The sequence below is a fragment of the Osmerus mordax genome, chromosome 13 (assembly GCF_038355195.1).
Source record: "Osmerus mordax isolate fOsmMor3 chromosome 13, fOsmMor3.pri, whole genome shotgun sequence".
NCBI classification, from domain to species: domain Eukaryota; kingdom Metazoa; phylum Chordata; class Actinopteri; order Osmeriformes; family Osmeridae; genus Osmerus; species Osmerus mordax.
The window spans coordinates 11,874,976-11,890,141 of record NC_090062.1 but is presented as its reverse complement, the minus strand read 5'-3'; the positions used below and the strand labels follow the sequence as shown (position 1 = coordinate 11,890,141).

Genomic DNA, 15,166 nt, shown 5'->3' with positions numbered 1-15,166 from the left:
TCACACATCTGCTTCTGTGTGTGTCTAAAACACTGCCTGTAACGTGTATGGGTGTCGGAGGGAGGGGGGGGGGGGGCGCTCACAAGGCCGGGCAGGGCTGCAGGCTGCAGGGTTCCTCCTGCGAGCTGGGCCTGGTGCTGCTGTCACACAGGCTCTCTGACACCTGCTCATGACTCAGCCTGTGGACGCAGCGGAAGATGGTGTGCCTGCTACCTGCAGAGCACGATTCACACAGGGGATGGTCAGCTAGCAGTAGTTGACATCAGCACTACCGACCACGGCAATGGCTTGCCTTGGTATATGCGATCTATTGAGGATCTATTTTGGCAAATGGTGCAAGGCTGTTTTCACCTCGGCCACAGGAGGCGCTACACTCTGTTGTCCCAGACAGTTTCCAGTTGTAGTCTCTTTGGCGTCGTGGCGGCGGGGCCAGGGGCACCTGGTTGTCAGGGATTTGAGACGGGTACCTGCCCGTGGGTTCATAGCCCTCAGGGTGGGGGTTACGATGGTTGTACCCACCCTTCCCATCCAGAGTGTTGCCTAAGGGATCCAACACAGTGGTTCAGCCGTGAAAATAATATTTTAAAACCATACACATTGAAATGCAGTACATTTGTTTCCAGCTGGGTATGTTTTAATGGACTGTTTCAACCCCGAATCTCCCTGTGACAGGTGTGTGTGTTTGTCATCTATTTGGTTCTGGCTCGGCTCTGGTTCATATTGTGGTTCTGATCTGGTCTGGTTATTTGTTATGGTTCAGTGTTGCTCTGCCTCACCTCCAGGCCTGTGGTCAGGGTACTGTGGACTGACAGGGTTGTCAGAGGGCAGGATGTACTCATAATGAACTCCTGGGTTAGGCTGCTGGAAGATGACCTGGGAACAGAGACATAGTTATTATATATTTATAATATATCTATCCAAAAGTTCTCAAAAAAATTATCTGATGAGGTTTATAATAAGGTATAGGGATTCACAGTTTTTCAAACACACAAACAACTTTGCTTTTGAATGATGATCCTGGGCAAAATGTCTGATCACTGTGTAAACGTGTACTTGTGTGTGAGGCACCCCACTCCATTCAGATTGGTTACGCACATAGACATCCAGGATCTCATTGGTGGGCCCCTCAGCCAGGAAGGACTCTCCGGCAGTGCTGGAGATCTCATTGGGTCGTCGGTAAGTAAACATGGTGCCCACGCCCTCGTACTTCCCCGGACGGTCGATGGCCCAGTTCCCATTGATGATGGAACGACCGGAACGACTACGCAAAGCTGCAGTACACACGCACACACACACGCACACACACACGCACACACACACACACACACACACACGCACACGCACACACACGCACACACACATATAGTTTTTGTCACCATAAGCTCCACTGCTCCTGCTCCTGAGATAGCTACTATGGCAGCCACATCCACAAAATTGTTCTTCAATGTGAAACAGTTTATCGTAACACGCAATGCCATAAAATGTGCATTTCCATCTTTCTGAAAGTAATTACCGTTAACTGAATAAATGCTGTCATATGGATCTTCAAAGTTGTGTCAGTTATACAAGACAACCTGTTTGTTTAGTACTGGCAGACCTGAATTTAAAACGGATGGCGAAAAAACAGATTTTCCATAGCTGGCTTCCATGAATAGACAGCCACTAAGAGCATAAAATTACTTAGGACAGAAGTGTTTGGATAAGTAATAGAACATTAGAAATGCACACACTACACAAACACAGAACTATTCAGGAGTCAAAGGTGGACAATAAGAGGTTTATGGAATAATCCTTTTAGTGTCCAGTTTTCCTAACCCCCTCCGAATATTTGCATCTATGCCGAGGATGTTGCCTTCTCTGTGAGCTTCTACTCACTGATATACAGTAAGAACTCTTCCAACAATAACGCTGACACACAGAGCAGCACAGTCCTTGAAAGGAGCCATTGTCTGCATATGTATTTCCTTGTTTAACTTTATGTGTATGCATGTATGCGTGTGTGTGTGTGTGTGTGTGTGTGTGTTGCTGAGCTCCAAAAACAAGGTAAGCATGTTTTGGAACCCTGGCAGCTGTGTCTTGAAAGTTAGCCTCAGAGAGATAGAGAGAGAGAAAGAGAGAGAGATAGTGAGAGAGAAAGAGATAGGGAGAGGGAGAGAGAGAGGGAGAGAGAGAGGGTGTAAGAGAAAGAAAGAGTGAGGGAGGGGGTTCCATCAGCGGTGCTGGTTTTCTCGGAAGCAATGAAATTCCTCACCTTAATTAAAAAGGATGGGAAGGCTTCTGGAAGAGGTCTTCTAATGAAAGCTTGTTTATACACTTTCCTTCAGGGGTGCAGCTAAGGAGGGAGGAAAGTGGGGGGGAGAGGGAGGGGGAGGAGGGGGCAAGACGGAGGCACTCCCTCGGTCAGACCCACTGCTGTGCTATGGCACAACCCCTCTCATTAAACTATGTCTCCAACAATAAAACACTGACATTCCAGTAGTAACTCCTAAAATAGCAGTATCCCACTTCTGAGCACACTGGTGAGCTACGTAGACGACAACAATTACTTATCCAGCCCATTTCAGTGATGGGGTTCTATAAATGAGAGGCGTGCGCCCTCATCCAGATCTCACTTCCTCTCGACTTCCTCCACCTTTTAATTAAACAAATGCAATCACGTTTACAAGCAGATGTTCCCATCCTACTGCCTCAAAGCTGCCACTCAGAACAGAAATCCACAGTAAAAGAAAAAAAAGTCTGATGTTTGATATTAATTAGTATGTATTACTTGATGCTGATCTTAAAATGAAACTTTCTTATTGAGGGTGTAAATGTAACATAACATAATACAACATATGACTACAGGAAATCCCTGACATTTTTGTTGCTTGTGTTTTGGGCTCTGCCATGAGGAGAAATCCTGTATATCGGTTACCTTGGAGACAGTGGAGTAAAGAGAGCATGAGAGGCAGCTTCTCTCAGCTCCCACACCACCATCGTGTTTCTGATGAAGACGTGACACTTACCCAGGTAGTTCCTGCTCTTCATCATCTCCGTTACGTTGATCTTGGTGGCCCCCTCGGGTATCTCCACCACCTTGTGGTAGCCCACCTTGGACAGACTGTGCTGGAAGAGACCTGTCACCACCTTGCAGGCTGTGTTGTCCCCTCCGCACACCCCACACTTGTCCATCACCTTCCCAGGGCCCAGGTACTCATCACAGCCCAGGCTCTGGAGAGGAGCAGCGAGAAAGAGAGAAAGACACATAGCGAAAGAGACATATTTTGAAAGGGATCTTGAACAAGTCAATGCATGCCATACCATACAGTACTTATTGGTAGAGGAATAAGTGCCCACTGTCAAAAAATTTCAAAATCATGAAAAGAAAAATACAGCGGAATATCACCATATTCACCTACAAAGTTTAACTGCGTTTCCCATTTTCAGTTAACTTTTCCACAAAGGAGCTGCCTTTAACAGCAAACCATAACACGACAACAAGAAAATTAGCCAAGGCCTTGTTTCATTCCTTAAGGCATATTCTTGGCAAGATGCTCAGGCAGTTTCCAGTCTAATCCCCTAGGCGCTGAGCAAGCTCTCTGTCTCCTATTGGCAGCCACAAATCACAGGAGGCCTGGATATGGTAAGTATACAACACTTAAATCAGCAGTCCATAAATTCTGCCAATCGAGCCGTGAAAGAAGCTGCTCGCTGTGTGAACAGGTGCTGCAGGGTTTGGGACCGATCCCACTGTAGTTCCAGATTGCTGGGGAGTGGTCACAAGCAGGGCAGGACAAGCTCTCACTAGTGCCATGGACGAAAGTGGACATCCTGGGGAGGGGAGTCACCAGAGGATATGAAGTCGTTTGGAATTAATGACACAAAGCTACTCTGTGATTGGACGGCTGCCAATCTCTGGTCTCTCCAGCCCGTGTGCATATCTGGAGGGTTGGAACCACGAGTGCAGCGGCGTTCATGTGAAGCCCTCCAGATCCTAGACATTACACCGTCACAAACAATTTCCTCCTGATCCCAGTTGAGGTATTACCAAGCATACTGCTTTGCAGTAAAAACAAATGTTCTTAGACTGAATGAATATATTGGGTCCCAACATTCATAAAAACATGTTTATGTGAATACACGGTAATGCCTTTCACAGGATATCCAGTGTATGGTTACTAAACAGTAAATGTGTGGTCCTAAAGCATCAAGTATCATTCTAAAGCTGAGTGGGAAGAGAATACATAGTTATTAAACAGGGGTTTAAGCAACAGTACAGCATAGATTTTGGCTGTCTTCACTTCACTAAAGCATCCGTCAGGCTGGACTGCCAGGGCGGGGAGCCAGGTGTCCAGGGTTGGGCTGAGGAGATTGGGCTGAATTGGGATAAACTCAAGAGACTGCAGCCTGGCTCTGGCTCACCCAGAGCCCAACAGTGTGAACTGGTCTAAAGCGGTACTGTGGCCAAAGCAAACCCAGAGCACATCCTTCTTCACAGGAAATGGACGATGATAGAAGTAATAGCAAAGTAAGAAAAACGACAAAACTGGTTACCGCTGCTGAAGCTAAATGGAGAACACTGAAGATGAGGTTTTCTAGTTTAATTGAAAAAAGTTAACATGAACATTATGACAGATACAGTTCAAGGTTGTGATTATATATGACCAAACACTCATGTTGTTTCAGGACCCTACATCATACATACATACAAATTATGGCAGAAATCTCCTAATTTCACACAATAATAAACAAACCAAAATAACTTATCCTCCTTGGCAACAATATTTCTTGTCCCAGTTTGACTGAAAAATGCAGCATGAAAAGCTTATAAACTTAGACCCATACGCCTCAATCTTACTGTCTTCCCATCTCATGAATCACTCTAAAACCAACTGACCAAAAACTAAAGTATCTCTTACATCATTGTAACAGTTTTTGCCTAGTTCTAGTATACAGACATGGTTCTTCCCCTCACACAGCAGTGCTTAACAAACCCAGGTTATCTTTGGCTTCATGCCTGGGAAAGACTCTGAATTAAAGTATATTACCGTGTAAAGATACAAAAAAATCCAAATTTACAAATATCTAAATCTTTGGTGTATAAAACATCACAACTGATGAGTTTGTGGAAAACTTGGGGTTTCAAAGAGAGAGAGAGAGCGATTAGAGCAAGGCCCCTATAATACAGGAAGTGTAAAAGAATCTCTGATTTATTCGATATCCAGTGATTTGGGCAGATCACTGCTTGTACTGTAACAAAGTCACAGTCAAGACTTTGTTCAAGAGAGAGGCCCTTGTTTATCCCCTGACAAAAAAATCCCAAACACTCTACTGTACCTTCCGGCATGTCCTTGAAAAATGTGACCTCTTTCATGAACCAGTCAAAGTGAGGTGCCACAGTTGTCGGGACACATTAACGTACACAGAGGCTTGACTCAGAACAACTATTTTCAAAATCTCAGAGTGGAAGACAAATGAGGATCCAGATTTGGAAGAATCAACGTTTTTCCTCTAATGTGATTTGCTGTGTTCAAGGGCTCACTTATTCCAAGTCCAACCACACTGCTGCTTTTTTCACCTTCACTCCATGGGTGGTTTATGACACTTGGCACCAGATGCCATCCCGTTTTCAAGAAAACAGATCTTAAAATGTCCCTAAAATCTACCTTCATCTGGAAATGGTTAGATGTGTCACTGTGCTAGAGTCGACTGAGGGATGGGGAAAACAACATGAGTCTTCCTGTAATCCCAGAGGTATTGCTTAAGATTTGATGATTGTAGACTGGCTTGTCATCAGACAGACCATGATCATTATTCTAACATTCTAGTGAAATTGTGAAATTTTAAACAACAGCTCAACAGAGTACTCACAAAGATTTACAAAGGCATGCATTGTCCTAAAAAAAAGGTCTTAATCAATATCCAGTTAGTGTGCAGGAGTAAAAGCAAGAATATAAAAAGGAGAGAAAATCAACATTTCTGTAATGTCATTACCCTACACTTACTGTAACATGCACACTGTCAACACACAGTTGTAAAGACAGTGTCCTTGAATGCATTTGCCAGATATTTGGCCCAAACTCCACTTGCCTTGCAATAATCAGTCTTTTAACACTGTGGGGGTTCTGGTTTGTGGTTCCCCCAGAGGAAAGCAAATATGAATAAAAATGAGCGGTCAGAGTGACTTCATGCTTAAATTAACAAGAAAGTCTCTTAACTCTCTCCCGCCGTCAACAGTAAATTCAGTCATGTGGTGGAAAGGAGCTGCTGGGTTTTCTCAAAGGCGTGGCTACATGGTGAGAGTGTGTGTGGACCGCGTTGAAGCGGAGTGTGAGCCTGAGCAGCGTGGGTTGGAGTTGTGTGTGTTCGTCTATGTTGGTGAGATGGAGCAATTTACTGCCGACAGACAGATGAAGCAGCTAACTAAGATACGGACACTGGCAGGTGCAGACGTAAAGAACTGAACCACACCAACACACTCCAAATGAATGAAGCTGTCTGAAAAGAACTTCTACACAAATTATCCATTATCGACCACATACTGTACACATTAAACTCCAGTTCTGGCTCTCAGTTCTATGTGTGGAGAGACAACTCTATCCCGGAATGTAAGTCTTCTGATCCCAGTGTGTCTCTGCCATGTTCACGGCTGGCAGTCAGGGCTCTCTCTGGGCTGGTGGGATCAGTGTTCCCACGCTACGCTATTCTGGGTGCCAGGACCCACCAGGCTAGAAAGCCCAGAGGGAGAACTCAACTTCACAGACCAAATGTAAATAAGGGAGGTCAGGTAGAGTAAGGTTGACATTTCTCTTGCACAGTGCCAAGACACCATGTTCAATTAGTCGATTAAATACTCCCATTGTTGACAATGATGGTACGCTAGGGCGCTAGGCTTTTAGTGTGTTGGCCAGCACATTGCAGTATTCAAGTCATTTTTTTATACATTTAGGACTTAAACTGCACTGTATGTTGATTTTACAGACAACATAAAAATTAAGGCGTCAACTAAATGAATTGAGTGTTTGGCCTGAAATCAGAGATTCTCATAAGAAACGCAGGACAAAGATAATTCACAACTCATCTTCAGGCTTTATAAATCCACTTTAAGATGAAAGAGTCACTCTCTGTAGACCCAAAATTTATGACCAGAGACTAGCAGGGGTTGTTTTGTGAACATTATGGGAACATCTTCAATTCTTAACATACGTACAGCCAGGAAACTCTGGAGAGTTGCCACTACTGTTATCAAGTCTTGGCTCGCAATGACAGGCCAACTCATCTGGAAATGTAATATTTACATTAGTGAGCTTCCAGTGCACAGAATTCTGGGGCACTTTGTCTCAGCCAATAATTTATAGCTAAGGTGACCTTAAAACAAGATGGTCACAGACTGGAAATGATATTACTGAAATGAAAAGAAATCTCACAAATTGAACACAACACAGGGAGGTTGAGAGAAGAGACAGATTATTATACGTTTCCAAGGTAATGTAGACAACAGGTCAAAAATAAATTCTCAGTCTAGTGTTTACGAGTGTAACTTATTAAAGGTGTTGACAGTGAGAAATATTATGGTTAGAAACACTTTAAATCAAACACAATACGGAACGCTATGGCTTATCAGCTGGGACAAATTAAACCCTTTTCTGTTTTCATCCAACACATACAAAAATGTTCACTTGATAAAATACTACTGGTAGGTTTATTGCTACTGACAAAATTTAAAATATGGTGAAGCCATAGATATTTGCAAAAGCCAAGATGCCACACTGTCTGGAGCAAACAGAAACACAACAAGGTCTTACCACTCACTGATGAATCTACTGAATTTTCTTGCTTCTAGAAAGTATAATTTACTTGTTACTTGTATCCATTGCAACTTAGTGTATAGTTTTTCAGGATTTGTAAACATTGGTTCAAATGGGATTTGAACCATGCTAACAGCATCATTTACAATGCTAACATGCTAACAGCCTCATTTACAATGCTAACATGCTAACAGCATCTACAATGCTAACATGCTAACTGCATCATTTACGGTGTGATTCATCGTTCACAGCCCAGTGTTCCAGTAACGGAGCTCAGTTACAGTAAAGGTGATGGTGACTCAAGGTGCCCTCATCTCCATCTTCTTTCCCGGCAAGGCCAGACATCTGACTCCCTCACCCCCAGGACCATCTCAACGGATGTGAGGAAGCCATGCTGCCTGGAGCTGCGAAAGCCCGCAAACCTCAGTCATGCACCAGTCATTCTATTCCTTTCATTTCACCTCCGTGCTGGCTTCCTGTCTGCTGAAACACTACATCACAATAGGGTTGAGGTGCACCCATGGAAGGCTGTGAGCATGACAAGACATATTGTATAAATTCATTACTGTCAAGTAGTAGGATTAGTTACGTTAAGCTAGGCTAGGCCAGGCTACGTTAGGCCAGGATAAACAGGTGGGCTAATACAATTAGGATTAATGATAATTCAATTTGATTTCTGATTTCACAATCAGAACAGACAAATCTTTGTTAATTTAATCTGGCTGCCCTCAATAACCATGACTCTCAGATCACCATGACTCTCAGATCACCTTGTCAGCGAATGTGCATGTGTGTTACAACTGAATCTTGTACCAATCCTTTTCCAAAAAACAGGTCACATCATAGTTTGTGGATTGAGAAACCGCCCTCACTGGTCCGTGTGAAGTTCATGTGGGCGCCATGGCCACAAGCATCTGTGGCCCACATGGTGCAATGTTTTTTGGTCCCAACTGGGCTTGCTAACGACCTGCCTTTGTCACAGTCAGCACCAAGAACACATCTGTAGTTGTGGCAGTAATGCTGAGGACAGATGACGTTGAGGGTGACATTTATCACTTGGGAATTGTGTGGGCAGATTGAAGTATAGTACTGTATACCTTCTGGAGGTTCTAAGACCTAACCACCCCTCTCCCCCATGCAGTAATGAATAAAGCAATATGAGAGATCTAACGTTTGTGTAAGACTGCAGCATCACAAAGTGATCAGAAACTGGCCAGTTTGGACTGCTATGAGAGCAATGCAATTATAGAGGGAAAATTGGCAATGACGACCAATGTGCACCAATGAAACACTGAACCACCTGATGTCCTGCTGTAACCCTCCCAACGGGTCTCAGAAACTTTTTGTTCAACTAAATTATACAGACAAATGGACCATCACAACCCGCTTGTAGATGGAAGTGGTTTGAAGAATCTCACAACTTGCTAGCTTATCCTTACTTTTACCCCCTCCCCCCTCTTTGATTTCAGCTCTGGAACTTGTATCAGGGATAAGCCATGAGGCCCACCAAGCTATGCAGCCACTAATAGAAACACAAGCTCTCGCATTTACAAGACAGTGATAACTCAAGCGCTCTGTCCTTACAGCATGGCATTTCCCAAATATCAATCATAACCATATGTCAAACTGGACTACATATCCCAAAAAAAACAAGAGGGGGAGGGTACCAGTATCAGGAAAGCTGTTGCTCCTGGGAGGAGTAGGCCGATGGATGTCCTTCATCAGCTTTAAAGAGGTCAGCTATATTCAACCAGTCTTTAGTGTACTCTAGTTGAGGGATATAGCCTAGCTATGTCAGGAGGACTGTTATTCTCAAAGTCAGACCAATAACTGCTCCCTCACACCTCCAACCCCCCAGCTCTAGGCCAAGGGCAGTGAAGCACCATAAATGCCCACTGCTTGTAAAGGGCTCTGAAATAGCACACTGGGTGTTGATCCTACTGCCAATAAAATGCATAGGGTTCCTCCTGAGTTGATGATGTGTTTGTACAGGATCTGCTTCGGGGAGAGGTGCTGAATTGTAACAGCTACTTCCCTGTCACTAATCATACTGTCTGACTTCTTAAGACACACTCCAGTGTTTACACTTAGAAATATTGGAACTCATACTGAAAATATCTGGTGAAATCAAGAATGATTAATTCTGCCAGCCAATCAAAACTATGTAGAATACAAAAATTTACTTTATACAAAAAACAATGATTGTGTGTCAGTCAGCACTCCCTGACTGTCCGAAGCGGACTGATAGACACTAAACCAGAACAGCACAAAACAAAGCAACACCAACAACTCATGATGATACATATTCACAGATGAAACAACACAAATCAGACCATCACCAGTCCCGTTATATCTCATACTGCACTGCAGTGGTCTTTAACCCTGGTCATCGACCATTCATTTTATGACCATTCATCTTAATCAGGTGTGTTGGTGCATGGAAACATCTAAAACATACAGGACAATGGGCCCTGAAGACAAGGGTTGAAAACCAGTGCTACTGCACAAACCTCTCCACCACCAACACGTGGATGCTAACTGCTGCTAACGCTAAGCTGCTGCTCATGACAAGCTAATTCAGGATGGCACGTATCCAATAATAGTGTTTCCAACAGTGTTTCCATTCAACGTATTGTCAGTACTATCTTTATGGAACTGTTCCTTCCAATAAAGGTTATCACTGGAGGGGTTGGGGGAGCTGGGGTGCAGTAACATAACACCACGACCAGCTCGTGAATGTGATGTGGAAAAATAACAGCCCACCAAAGAGGAGCTCCTGAGCTGTGAAAACAGTCCCACTTTAAATACCCCCCCTCCCCATGACCTACAGCCTAACTGATCCATTTCACAGTCCCGGCATAGAATAACATCACTCGTTAGTGTAGCATGCAAGTATATGACTACAATCCCACAATTCAGTTTAAACCACATCTAGCACACAAGACGACATCTCCACCACGCAAATTTCAACGATTACGCCCGTCCTTCTCCAAAGTCCATTTGGGACCAGGTGGTAGAGCTACGATCTAGGAGCCAGGGGCTAGGAGCCAGGGGCTAGGATCTACGAGCTAGGAGGGGGTAGGAAGAGTCAGTGTGTCCTACCTGTGACCACGGCTTCCCCTGCGCACGCACGTGGAGGCAGATGAGCAGCAGCAGCTCAGCCAGACCTGGTAGCATTCTCTCATGAAGGCCAACGACCCAAGCACTCAGTCAGTCAAGCATTCACACGCTCCACACGCACATATCACAGCGCCACACACTGTCACACGCACACACAAAACAAACTCCAGGAGCGGCTTTGTTGGGCTCCGATCCCCTGGCTGCTGCTGCTCCTCTCTCCTCTGTCGCTGAAGAGCAGTGAACGCCTGCTCTGCCAGATCTGGGAGAGAAAGGGCTTGTAAAATGAGCTGGAGGAGGTGCAGCTGGGGGAAGGGGGCATGTACGGGTGGGGGGGGGGGTTGTTAAGGAGGGAGAGAAGAGGTGGGAAGAGAGGGTTAAACAGACAGAGAGAGAGAGATTGGTAGAGAAAGACAACGGCAGGGAGACAAAATAAAGAGTGAGAGAGATACTGAAAAGTAGGAAAAGATAGGTACTGTATATCAGAATCAGAATTCAGTTTATTCGCCATGTATGTTATACAAACACAGAATTTACTGTGGCAGGGGAGGTGCAAAACACTAAACATATACGAATCTTAAATTAAGTAAAAATAATAAAGTTGAACTATTTCTAAGAACTATTATAACTTGAAAGTGAAACTTGATGGCTGGGTAAAAGGGCTTAAAGTTTAAATATCATATCTTCAGAAATCAAATCAAATAGCTTCAATACAGAGTATCGAGTGGGGGTTGGATGAGGCCCCTCAGGATGTGATACCCACTAAGGAAAACATATTCTTGAGATCCAAGAGGACAAAGAGACTGAAGTCAGCATATGGTTTTCCTATAGCTGTTTCATTGTTTCCAGAACATTACATCCTACTTCATCAAGACACTGAAGCAAGGAGTGTGCTATCTGACAGAAGTTTTTTTCCTAAAGTTTTATATTTCTACTGAGAGCATGGGGCATTGTAGCTGGATTCGCATGAAGACAAAAGAGAGTTTTTCGACCACGCGTCTGGAGCGACCACAAGATCATATTGTGCTGTTGTCAACAGTGCAGAGAAACCACAATGCATTAGACAGAGAGGGAGAGAGAAAGAGAAAGAGAGAAAAAGAAAAGAGACAAAGTGACAGTACTCTTAAAATTGCAAGAGAGTCAACAATGAATATAGAGAGGTCTCCAGTACAGTAGATAGTGTTGTTGAACCCATCCCCTCCCTTGGGCTACAGGTGCCTGACTTCACACTGTTGAGTGAATTCATATATTTTTAAGACATCAAAAAGTGTGCTCCAGTTTAGTGAAACCATCAGTGTCTGAATGAGGCCTGGGGTTACGTAGCTTGCCTACATGAATTCAATCATTTCACCAAACAACAGGACACAAACTAAAAACCTTCATGGCAAGCCAAAAGTCAGAAGACGAAAACTGAACTGTGAGCCTTTTCCACAGTAAACTAGTAAAGACAGTCTCCACACCTGGAAATGGCTTGGCTTCTGCTGGCACTCGCTTGCCTCAAAACACACACCCACCCCGAGGCACATGCAATGATAGCTAGTAGCTTTCGCACCATGAACACACCTACACAGGCACACAAACAGCTGCACACATGTCGAGTGAAGTATTTTCAACAGCATATCCATCTCCATAGAGTCAAAGACACCAGCTAATGCACCCCTAAATTGAGGACAAAGCTCCTGGTCTGAGAGTTGGGCTGGGGTACGGGGCTGCAAGCTACACTAAATCAACACACACACACACACTGGGGTGGGGTCTGGGGCTGCAAGCTACACTGGAGAAACGATGTCCTTCTGTAGCGCTGTTTCCTTTAACATGGGGGTCAGCACAGCAGACTTGGCTCCAAATGTCTGATTCCTGAAGTCTTGTCTATCCATTCAAACACACACACACACCCACGCATGCACACACATGATATCCATGCACTACAGCAGGTGGTCTTAGCATTACTGTAAAGTATGAGGATGTGTTACAAAGAGAGTCATACAATGGCTGACTGTATTCATGTATTGCCTCTAGACAGATTTCCACACCATTTTGCAGGGCTGTGAGAGCTACACTCTGACGCCTCGTTCCACTTTCTGTCCACAGAGAATTCTGTGTATTCCACCTGTCAAAATGTTTAACTACCATTATTTTCTTGACATACAGTACAATACATACATAGCAACCCTCATTCTACCAGCATGCATATTTGGGAAAAAAATGTCATTTGGACGCTTATTGGAGTGGATTGAATATAAAGCTCTACAGGGATGGAGGACGTAGAGTGAGTTTGGAGAAAGGAGCGAAGGCTCGATTTGAGGATCATCTGGGATACATGTTAACATCTGCAAGGCCGGGCATGTACAGTATGATTGTTTCCTTGCAGGTATGTATCTGACTGGAAAGGGAGGAGCCGGAGTGGTTAATGCAGAAACCAGGTGGGGGTTTGTGAGGGTGGGGGGCGGAGCCTGGGGAGCTGTTGAAGCCAGCTGACAGGGTGAGTGACAGGGTCATGCTAAGGGCCAGTGACACAGAGACCATGGTGGGCCGTACTACACGTTTACGGCTGGTTCATTGTGAGCCATGGGACTGTGGCTGACATAAGGACAGATAACGCCTCTTTGTTGGTGAACTGAAGTCCGCTTTGTTCAAGTGAGGCTTCTTTATACACCTGCTAATGGACTGTTGTTTATGAAAGCATTAGGAACACAGATAACGGTTTAATTTATGACCGTTTGACCCTGGGGAGCAGACCACCAACTGCTCTGACACAGTCACTTAGGCAGTGACAATCTTATCTGTCACTCGCAACGAACCATAAATTCCTGACACACAGTGACCACTGACCACACAGTAAGTAGCCTTCCCTTTAGTCAACACAAACACACAGGTGATCACCTGCTCCACCACCTTGCCCTCTGGTGAGCTGACTGACACAGAGGTATTGTAGCGACCAAAACATTTCGCTGTGTTCTGTGTGTGTCTGCTGATTGCTATTAATACCGCTGCCTAGCCCCGTACAGATTCTCCACGTAAATCAGTCAGAGACCTGGGATACCACCGCCCTCTGACCTACAAACACTGTCTGTATGCTGCCTGGCCCCAGAGGCCGGGGCCAGTCCTATCCCCTGGACGTCTGTACTACCTGTCACTGGAACTGACGGCTCCCGTTGTACGAAGGAGCCATCATTTAGCTGATCAACATCCACAGGAAACCAGCACGGAGGTCCATGTGCCGTAGAGACCCTAAGACACGCAATGTGGACAGCCTACATCTTCATTCAGAAGTCTCACGGCTACCCAGCACTGCAGTAGCAGCAGCTGTCCAACAGGCAGGATAATTTCAAATCGAGTTTAGCCTGCCAAGTAGTGCAAAACTAAATTGTAATACTCATGGCCATTAGTTTTACAAGGCCTTACATGCCAGACAGTGTCAAACTAGAATAGACATCAGACCTTTGAGAATCCTCCAGACTATTTACATCACAATCAAAGGAAGTAAGTCACAGAGGAAGGGGAAAGCAGGAAAACTGTTCCTGTTGAAAGCGGACACTTAGACATTTTTGGCAGCATGAAAGAGTCGCACGTCTCCAAAGATGGTCCAATCACTGTGGACGGATGCCTGTGATGACAAGTCCCTGGTCATCCACAGAGATTGGTGGACACCACGCTGCGAGCCTCCAGCTGGGGCCTGTCGTGAGAGGAGGCCAGGTTGGGATCTCTTCGCCAGTCTGTGCCAGCCGTATTTCAGAGCTTTCATCCCTCCTAAAACAAGTCAGTCCTTCCCAACACGAGAATGCCTAAAACAGATGCAGCTGTCAAAGGAGGAGAACGGGAAAGAAAGCGGGAGAGAGAGAGAGACAGTGGCTAGGAGAGAGAGGTGTGGGCGTTTCTTGGCTGTGTTAGGTTGGGCTTGGGTCTGGGCCTGTCCTGAGGCCTGGCAGAGGGTGGTAGGGAGCAGGCTAGTGGTCAAGCCCCTGACACAGCAGAGGGGGACATTGTTTAGCCAACATAGCTGCCAAACCTGGCCCCTCATCCCTCACAGGAGAACAGGAGAGGGGGGGGGAGGGATGGAAAGCCAGAAGACAAACAAATGAAGGAGCTAAGGGGACTGGAAGCACATGTTACTAGCAGAGTTTTGACAGTTACTGAAATACATTCCCGGAGAAAAACGTTAACAGTCGTGAAGTAACTTTAATAGCTTAAGCATGGAGTAAAACTGTTCACCACGGTCCCATCAGTGTTCTTTAAAATCCAGGCATAAATTAAAGTGTGTC

General features: G+C 45.0%; 1 protein-coding gene across 6 annotated transcripts in view; it reads right to left on the bottom strand.

Moving 5' to 3' along the window:
* The window catches only part of adamtsl7 (ADAMTS-like 7), a 28,662-nt gene that overhangs the window by 4,262 nt on the left and 9,234 nt on the right, over nt 1–15,166 (bottom strand). For 5 of the 6 annotated variants that reach the window (XM_067249314.1, XM_067249317.1, XM_067249313.1 and 2 more), the window contains 5 exons: nt 3,006–3,210; nt 1,096–1,271; nt 777–873; nt 352–540; nt 84–213 (listed from right to left, as the gene is read on the bottom strand). In XM_067249314.1, coding sequence (XP_067105415.1) covers nt 84–213; nt 352–540; nt 777–873; nt 1,096–1,271; nt 3,006–3,210 — 797 coding nt within the window. Of the gene's footprint in view, nt 1–83; nt 214–351; nt 541–776; nt 874–1,095; nt 1,272–3,005; nt 3,211–10,889; nt 11,054–15,166 lie in introns of those variants that run through there. The other variant, XM_067249318.1, reaches the window with a different exon arrangement.